The sequence below is a fragment of the Monopterus albus genome, unplaced genomic scaffold (genome assembly GCF_001952655.1).
Source record: "Monopterus albus unplaced genomic scaffold, M_albus_1.0 scaffold461.1, whole genome shotgun sequence".
Classification (NCBI taxonomy): Eukaryota; Metazoa; Chordata; class Actinopteri; order Synbranchiformes; family Synbranchidae; genus Monopterus; species Monopterus albus.
The window spans coordinates 150,025-159,424 of record NW_018128341.1 but is presented as its reverse complement, the minus strand read 5'-3'; the positions used below and the strand labels follow the sequence as shown (position 1 = coordinate 159,424).

Below are 9,400 nucleotides of genomic sequence, written 5' to 3'. Positions count from 1 at the left end.
TATCAGATTTAAAGTCACTGTCAAATATCACTCCCAAATTCCGTTACAATAGGAAGCCAATGAAGAAAAACAGCTATCATGAGTACTGACAGACCCAAATGCTACTGTCTAAGTCATTTGTTTTGTTTTGTCATTCAGGTTAAAGGTAGGGTTGTCAGTTCCTGCCAGAAGCATTTTTGTTACATATCTTGAATTTCTCTTTTCATCTCGATGGCAATGAATACATCAACTGTATTAAAACTAAAACTATTAAAACTACATTAAAAAATCCATCAACTATAACAGCAGCAGGGCTGAAAAAAACCTGACCAGTAATTACAACAACATTCTGTCTTTATGCTTCTGATTGGTTTCAGTGGCAAACTTCAGTGTCCCATCCATCCATTTTCCTCTGCTTATCCGGGACCGGGTCGCGGGGCAGCAGTCTAAGCAAAGATGCCCAGACTTCCCTCTCTCCAGACACTTCCTCCAGCTCCTCCGGGGGAATGCCAAGGCGTTCCCAGGCCAGTCGAGAGACATAGTCCCTCCAGCATGTCCTGGGTCTTCCCCAGGGCCTCCTCCCGGTGGGACATGCCCGGAACACCTCCCTAGGAAGGAGGACATACTGATTGGAATAATACTTTACTGACAGAATTGGTTCATGGAATGGAGCTGCCACCTCCTGGTCCTGTGGTAATATTGCTAGTCTGACTTGTTTTAGAGGTGTATGTTGCTGTTTCTAATCCACTGTCTTGGTGGATGATCTGGTTCTTGGTTGTCAGTTTTGTTTTTCACAAGTAAAGGGTCAAAGTTTGGGCTCATTATAACATCTAACTTGTGTTTTATTATGTACAGTAATATTAAGGTTTGGTTGGGAGGCCCCTTTTCAAAATCTAGTTGTAAAAGACTTCAGATCATATTGTGCTCATATGCGTATAAACCCAAGCAAAGTTCCATCAAATATAAAATTAGCATAAACTGACAGAAACTGTAGGGTTTTTGGTAGGACCCCAACAGTAAATACAGTATTTCCAGCAGGGTCCCCAAACAGGTTCATCTGCCAAACGTCTGTAATACTTAATTCAAATTGTAGATGTTCACCTAATTCTAAAAAACCCTAAACCCCCCTAAAATCGAGTTTTAAAAAGTTATTCGATCATTATGCAGTGTAATTAATAATCTAATAACAGTATTTGCAGCCACCCCCAAATCTGTTTCCTTTACTATGCTCTATCATTAAATACCCCCCAAACTGTTACGATTTCTGTGTCTTTATAGTTCTTACCTGTGCCCTACAACAAAGGAGAGCATGGCTCTGAAGAAGTGGATTTCCTGTCAGGAATAGTGGTGATTTTGTACAAAACCTCCAGGATTTAAAAGTTCTCTCCTCAAAGCCACAGGACTTCAGCTGGCAGCCTCAACTTGAATCAGAAAAAAATCCACAAACTAGAAAAACAGTTTAGGAGATTTTTTTGATGGATTTATTCCTGTCCGGATTTTCCCTGTATCCTGGTCTAATGGTTGGAGAGCAATATATTTTATAGAAAGTGACAAACTGCTGTCTTGAGCTGAGCTCACGGTGTTAATAATGCCTGCTAGCCTAATGCATTTATCTGTCTGTTTCAGACATACTGTGCACAAAGCACAGACACAGGTGGTTAATCTGTGTAATCAGTCCAATAGTGTGGCTCAATCCGCTTGCCACATCTCCCCCTGTGAAAGGCCAATGGCACTAAATTTCAACCTGTCTGCTTTCAATGATGCCATGAGAAGGCCAGTCTTTGGGGGGCGCAGTCATCTCTTAACCAGAAGATTGAAGATTCGAATCTCGGTGGTTGAGGTGGCGCCGCAGATGGCTGCCATCAGTTCTGTACTGGAAACAAATTCCTTGTGTGTAACATACTTGGCCAATAAAGGTGATTATCATTATCCTTATAAGCTATGAAAGTAGGGGTAACATGGGGGAAGATGCCCCCTTAAGAAGATTATCTGTTTACTGAAAAATTGCAAGCTGTTTGGATATGAATTCAGTCTGCAGAAACAAGCCAAGTTTAAGTGGTATTATAATGGTAGAGTATTATATGTTTTCTTTATCCCCAGTAATGGAGCAAGATACCACCCTTGGTTTTCTTGTTCTAGATGCTCGTAAAATCATTAATGACCTGTGTTTGTTTAGTTTTTATTATATCAGTGAGTTCTATATTGATTTTATATATCACATGCTCTATGTATTGGGCTACTTTCACGAGGTTTGCACTAAGTAAGCTATTATTAGCCTGCTAGGCTATTTTTCCTTTAGTGCGCCATTCTGCTGCCAGTGCCTCATGTATCTCACACATGGTCCCATATTTTGTCACAATTTCTACATCTTACTAAATTGCACTCTCACTAATCTTTTAGTATCTTAATGTATCCTTAGTTAGCTATTGGGCCTATGGCTAAGCTCAGAAGTAGGACTACCAGAGCTTTAGATGATTCTGTCTTCTCAGTTAAATAAAATGTAATCTTTGGTCTTTGACAAGGATTGTGGCATTTGGTACCTTTTTCTTTATGAAAATAACAATAGCTATAAACTACCAGTCAAATGTTGGGACACACATTCCCACTGAACTAAATGGGGAAAAAAGTACTTTGTTCCAAACAAATACTGAGCTCTGTCCATGAATCTCATCATTGCATTAGTGATGTGTTTCCCTTAAATCCTAAGAAGGAAAATGTAGAACACTTTACCTCAAAATCTTACATTGTCCAGAATTCAGCAACAACCTTTAAAAACTGTTTACACATGCAACACAGAAACATCAACTTTGCTAATATTTAGTGGTCACATGTGGAGAGTTGCATGTGAGCAGGCACCTCAACCCATGTTACTCTAAAAGTAAATGGTTTAAAAACAAAACGCCAAGAAAATTCAGATTTCTCTTATGATGTAAACACATGTGGGTACACATTATGGTCCACCGATATTTCTTTTGTTGTTAAGTCTTCATTTTCAGGTTTGTAATTACTGTGAGAAAGGTCTAGGGCCATGCATTTCTTCGACCCTTTGGTGACGGGACCCACCATCTCACACATCAGACAAACACCGCCCCCTGGTGGCTCCACCTATGAAGTACCGTGTTAACAACAACAATAGCAGCTCAGCGCAGGAAATTACACATATTCAAGCTGAGCCCATAAAACAGGCGGCAAAACGGAACTGGTGGGATAATGCTGTTGGTACAATAACAGATTTAACACGTTTACTGAGCACTATATGTGTTCTACAACCCCGCTGTGTTATGGCTAAGAAGATACGTCCAAGATGAAGTGATATTTGTGTGCGGCCGGGAAGGAAAACACACTGTGCAACGAGACCGACTATAACAACCGGTAATAGCGTTCTGTTATGTAAACACGGAAATATTTCTGGCTGCGTGAAAGCACCGTTTTGCACCCTGGCGCAGTAGTCTGTTTAGGTATCGTGTCTGTAAACAAAATGGACGGTTATAAGCTGTGAAGTTGAATGTTCTGACCTACTCAGCGCCTTCCACTGATCACCTTGCTTCTCAAGACATTCTCACGCTATTTTTGCTGGACATAGAGGGAAGGAACATAAACCCAGCCATGAAAATGCGGATTTGTAAGGGCTTGCTTTCAAAATAAAAGCGTTAAGTTCGCCCTAAACTGTAACCTTATTTTACCCACGTGGCTAACTACACAGTAAAACACGGGGAACGTCTTGCCCACGGACGCAAAAAAAAGTAATATACTGAAGACCATATATCACAAAATGAGCGACTCAAATGATGCAGCTATTGTTTCCGGCTCCACCGGCCCAAGCAGCGGTGCCAGGCTGAGCTTTACCGCGGGCAGAGCACTCCCAGGCCGAGTCAGGAGTCTCTCCTCCCCCACTCCACCCGGAAGACTGACGTCCCTCAGGACCAGGGACCTAACACTGGGAGCAGCCTTTAAAAAACCAAAGGTAATGAATGACACACCATAGGGATGGAATATAACATGGATAATATTAAAGCATTGAGAGATTGGACGTCAAAAACTAATAATATAAAAATAGGCAAATGCTTTCAACTAGGGAATTAAATTAGTGAATACATGAATAAATATTTTTATTCAAGTGTCACAAACCTACATGCGCCTGGCACCGATGGCCTACAAATTACTGTTAACATGAGAAGCAAGAGAAAACAAAGAGGAAGTTAGTCATTATTGTGTCATCAAAGACATTTTATCAGATATAAAGTGATCTTATTAAACTAGCAGCACTATCATATGTTGATTATTTCCAAGACATTTAAGAAAAACAGCTATGTCAAATGTCCTATTCAGATATGCACTGTAATACACATTTATCTGGCATATTAAACCAGCAGGCAGTTTAGGGAAACTAATGTCATGGCTTTAGAAGCTTCTGATAGGCTAACTGACATCACTTGAGTCAATAGGAGGTGCAGCTGTGGATGGATTTTAAGGCCTACATTCAAACTCAGTACCTCTTTGTTTGATATTGTGGGAAAATCAAAAGAAATCAGCCAAGACCTCAGAAAAAAATGTGGATCTCCACAAATCCAGTTCATCCTTGGGAGAAATTTCCAAACACCTGAAAGCACAACGTTCATCTGTACAAACAATACAATGTGAGTATAAACACCACAGGACAATGCAGCCATCATACTGCTCAGGAAGGAGACACGCTCCTAGAGATGAACATACTTTGGTCCGAACAGTACAAATCAATCCCAAAACTACAGCAAAGGACCTTGTGAAGACACTGGAGGAAACAGGTACCAAAGTGTCTCTATCCACAGTGAAACAAGTCCTGTACTGACATAACCTGAAAGGAAGAAGCCACTGCTCCAAGATGCCATTAAAAAAAGGCAGACTATGGTTTGCAGCTGCAAATTGAGACAAAGATCTTTATTTTTGGAGAAATGTCCTCTGAGCTGATGAAACAACAATTGAACTGTCTGCCAAAGTCAGGGTACTGGAGTGGCCATCACAAAGCCCTGACCTCAACCTAATAGAAAATGTTTGGGTAGAACTGAAAAAGCATGTGTGAGCAAGGAGGCTTACAAACCTGACCCTGTTCTACCAGTTCTGTCAGGAGGAATGGGTGAAAATTCTTATTGTAAGAAGCTTCTGGAAGGCATCCTGAAACATTTGACCCAAATTAACCAATTTAAAGGCAATGCTACCACATACTAACAGAGTGTATATAAACATCTGACCCACTGGGAATGTGATGGGAGAAATACAAGCTGAAATCAATCTTTTTCTCTACTGTTATTCTGACATTTCACATTCTTAAAATATAGGGATCCTAACTGACCTAAGACAGGGAATGTTTATAGGATTAAATGTCAGGAGTTGTGAAAAAGGAGCTTTATTTATTTATTGTAACACGTACAACGAAATTATGTTTGGAGCCGAGGGCCCCGGGCTGCTGCATGCATATGCGCCGCCATCGTGGGGGTTCAGTGTCTTGCCCAAGGACACTTCAACATGCGGATTACAGGCACCGAGATTCAAACCTTCAACCATCCGGTGGGGAGACGACTGCTCTACCCATCGCACCACTGTCGCCTCCCTGAGTTTAAATGTATTTGGCTAAGGTGTATGTAAACTTACTACTTCAACTGTACTGGGAGTTATTGTATGGAGGCTATAACAGGAATGATGTTGTCATGTCTCTGGTTAGAGCCTTCCACACAGAAGTTAATGAATGGATTTTTATAAGACAAGGGAAAACACTGGTGCAACAGTCATGGTGTGAAGAAATAAAAGTAAATGGATTCTGTGTCAGAGACTTAGGAGGCACGACCATTTACACTCAGCTTCACCCACTTTATATAAAGATACATCTGCTTTTGTCAATAGAGGCTGAAAAAACTTTGAAAAATCAACTGGACTAGGTTTTTAGGTCAAAGACGTTTCACCTCTCATCCCCATGCAAGAGGCTTCATCAGTTCTGCCCGACTGGCGTTGAGATGGAGATGTTTATCTATTTTTCTAAGTTTTTTCAGCTTACTGTGACCTGGATGACTGAGAATCTGCATGGACATTTTGTCAATAGACTTGTATCTGAGGAAAACTGGTGAATGGCTGCAGCTGAAGCTTTGCAGCTTTTGTGTTGACAGAAAAATAGTCTCTTAAACCCTCAGGCATGCTGGGCCATAGTCCCTACATTCTCCTTTCTTACTAGATTTAAATGATGTTACATTTGTTATATGACGAGAGAACAGTCTTTAAAAATGTTTTGTATTTCTTTCTGTTCTCTTTCTCCAAAGAAAACCTTTGAGCCAAATGTTCACGCTGTGAGGAAAAGCAAAGATGAGTAAGTGACCATCAATAATCATCTCTTGTTTCATTAGGAAAAAATTACCTAATTTGGGCTGTTAGTATTCAGTGCTGACAGTTTTATAAATATTGTGTCTGATTCTTTCTCAGATTAAAGGAAGAGATCCACGTGGTTCCAAAAAAGAGAAGAGAGAGGGAGGAGAGGAGGGAGAACAGAGGCAGGAGGAGAGAGAGGCCTCAGACCATTCAGTCTCACTCCATCTTTGAACAGGGTCCTGCTGACACTGTACGCAAAGCAGGTGCACACCCTCTCTTTTATTTAATATCCTTGATTTTTCAGGGGAATTCAGAGGTGCATTTACAGATGTATTACAGTTGCACTTCTCCTTCCCTCACAATCAACCTCTCTGTTCAGGCTGGCGTGGTGCTGTACACCTTCATGACCCCACCACCTCTCCTGTGTGTAAACTAGTGAAGAAAGAGAGGAAAGATTCTAAGGGGGAAGAAGATGAGATGCTCAGTAAACTACAAAGGGATGATGTGAGTACTTCCTGTTGGGAAGTACCTGTTCCTTAAAGGACAGGCTCACAAATTTTCAAGATGCCCATGTGAACATTGAAACAGATGTGCTTTGAGAGGCTGAGGTGGTTTGGTACTTAAAAGGCTGTAACTGTAGTAGTAACGCTGTGGTAGATGTGACAAACCCAATCTGATAGAGCCTCATAACATTTTTAACATAACACTTTGATTCTTAGCTGCACAGCATCAGTTAGTTTTAATTTATAATAGTAATAATAATAATAATAACCCTTATCTCACTGTTTGTTATAACTAATATTATGTGTTGCACCTACAGTTCATAGATGATCCAGGTCTGAGGAATGATGCCAAGATGAAACCCATCCAGCTGCCTCTGTGTCAGTCCGACAGCTTCAGCAAGAGTCGAACACTGGCGACCACAATATGTGAGGAAAATCCACCTCTTACTACTGCTGGTGCTACAATTTTACATTACATGCCTGTTTAACAAGGAGCTCATTTTAGTCAGGACACTCAAGTCAAGGGTCCGACTCTGTAGCATCGGAGAAACTTCTGAAAACATTTTTACACAGAGCAAGGACTTTTAATTTTTGTCCCCTGTCACTTACACTGGAAGTGTATTAGCTGAGGTGAACGTTGACACAGATACTACTAATGACATTGACTGTTTACACAGTAACTTGCAGTGCAGTTCGTCAATAAACACCACCAGAAGAGAAGAAGCAGATACTGTAGAACAGCTCAGCATACAGTATCTTAGGCATTTTGTCAGAATTGAAGTATCCCTTCAAAGGCAACATTTGCATGTTCTAGATTGGATCCACACAGCAGTGTAACAGTCAGGCTCAGCACTGTACTGTATGTGGGAAAACAATAGATACGTGGAGAGTGTATGGAGCATGTGAATATAAAGTGTCTCTCTTGCCGGTGTGAACTACTACAGGCACAAAGTGTGTGTGCGATCAGTCTGTTATAGATTCTTGTGCTGAAGTGTTTGTGGGTGTCATGTTGGCAGGTCCAGAAAACCCTCAATTTTTCAGACCTCAAGCCTGTGCATCTCAGGTTAGAGCAGGCCACAGCAGGGCAGAGCAGCCCAAACCAGAGCAGCCATTTCTGGTAGACCTGCTCCAGGATCTCAGCCTGTCTGGCAGAGAGGAGCTCTTCTTCATGCAGCTACCAGACTGCATGCCATGCAGAGTGTCTGGACAGAAGGTCGACCCCACTGATGGATCTACAGCAGAGAAACCTGGGAAAAAGGAAGACAAGAGGCCTGCTCGTCTACATGCACAAGTGAGTTCACTGAAGGAACACTAAAACTGTGATGTTAAACATACTTTCTTCTGGTATCTCTTCTTGCAGATAATTCTGGCTTTACTTGCTCAGGTCTAAACACATTTGTGTTTCATTTCTGTTGCCATCATAATACAAAGAAGATAATTTTGTTTGTAGTGCTTGACATTGAATTGCAGTCTCTCGGCGGTATCACTTGTTGGCCTTTTCAACAACAACAAAAAAAATTAGATACTGACTGTTTGTGTGTTTCCGCCTCTCTCCAGGAGGCTGTGGTGAAGGAGGGCTGCGCTGTGCTGTCACAGTTCCCAGAAGGATTTCTGGGTAAACTGCAGATTAGGAAGTCAGGAAAGGTGGAGCTGAAACTGGGTGACATCATCATGGAGGTCTGTGAGGGAGCTGCATTGTCCTTCCTGCAGGTACTGTGACTTTGTGTGTTAAGTTATAATGTATTTTATGCAAAAGGGCTAACATCAGGCACTCACATGTAGCAGGAGTATGTGGAGTTTTTGACTAAAAGCCATTATTGGTTACATGGATTTTTCCAAGTTCAGCTGGTAAATCTGAAAAACCAAAAACTACTGGTTGATCCTCTTCTGAGGAAAACTAATGAAGATGAACACTTCCAGATTGTGGAGTTTTGATGCACAAATAGGGTCTACATGAAACCTATCTACCTACCTATAACCTCAACACAAATGTCTGTGTCTGAAGTCTGCAACAGCACTTGATAGGCAATTAAAAGTGAGTTCCTTGGTCACAATCACCAACGGTGTGTTTGGAGAAATAAAGGAATGGAATTTGGTGGAAACATTCTGCTCGGGTATTGTTGTAGCAGCCAGTGGGAAAGGAAACATTGCTTGGATAGAGGAAGAGTGGATTCTAATAAACATCCACAGATTCCTGGATGTAGGTGTCATCTAGTCATTCAAGAAAGGGAAAGTGAAAACAGACTGACTTCTAAAACAGGACTGTGATCCAAAGCGGACCACAAAATCCACCATGGCCCCTGTGCAACAGCGATGTCCCCAGCTGGGAGTAAATAAGGAGCACAGCCAGTTAGCTAAAGAAAGGACTATTTGTGTTTCATTTTTACACACACAAAAAGCAATAGTTTGATTCTTAATAATGTATGGTTTATTATTTCATAGAACTAGGTGTTTACTTTTAGGGGTGCTCTGATTGATCGGTCGCCGATCATAGTCGGCCGATAATTGCTTTGGGAAGGTTGATCGGCTGTCTCTGTAATGGCCGATTTAGACAAGCCGATCAGATGAAGCAAAACCCGCGGGGC

The 9,400-nt window shown here is 41.4% G+C and overlaps 1 protein-coding gene and 1 long non-coding RNA gene across 4 annotated transcripts in view; one reads left to right on the top strand and one right to left on the bottom strand.

Annotated features, from left to right (window-relative positions):
* Positions 1 to 552: 552 nt before the first annotated feature.
* On the bottom strand, positions 553 to 3,573 carry LOC109952466 (uncharacterized). The gene is made up of 3 exons (XR_002273760.1): positions 3,495 to 3,573; positions 1,265 to 1,400; positions 553 to 587 (listed from the first exon to the last, which is right to left on the bottom strand). It is a non-coding gene; the product is annotated as an uncharacterized LOC109952466 (long non-coding RNA).
* The window catches only part of LOC109952465 (DNA-directed RNA polymerase III subunit RPC4), a 14,502-nt gene continuing 6,516 nt past the window's right edge, over positions 1,415 to 9,400 (top strand). For all 3 annotated transcript variants that reach the window (XM_020587558.1, XM_020587557.1, XM_020587559.1), the window contains exons 1-7: positions 1,415 to 3,943; positions 6,267 to 6,313; positions 6,427 to 6,575; positions 6,692 to 6,816; positions 7,133 to 7,241; positions 7,832 to 8,106; positions 8,373 to 8,525. In XM_020587558.1, coding sequence (XP_020443214.1) covers positions 3,752 to 3,943; positions 6,267 to 6,313; positions 6,427 to 6,575; positions 6,692 to 6,816; positions 7,133 to 7,241; positions 7,832 to 8,106; positions 8,373 to 8,525 — 1,050 coding nt within the window. In that variant the 5' untranslated portion in view covers positions 1,415 to 3,751. The remainder of the gene's footprint in view (positions 3,944 to 6,266; positions 6,314 to 6,426; positions 6,576 to 6,691; positions 6,817 to 7,132; positions 7,242 to 7,831; positions 8,107 to 8,372; positions 8,526 to 9,400) is intronic.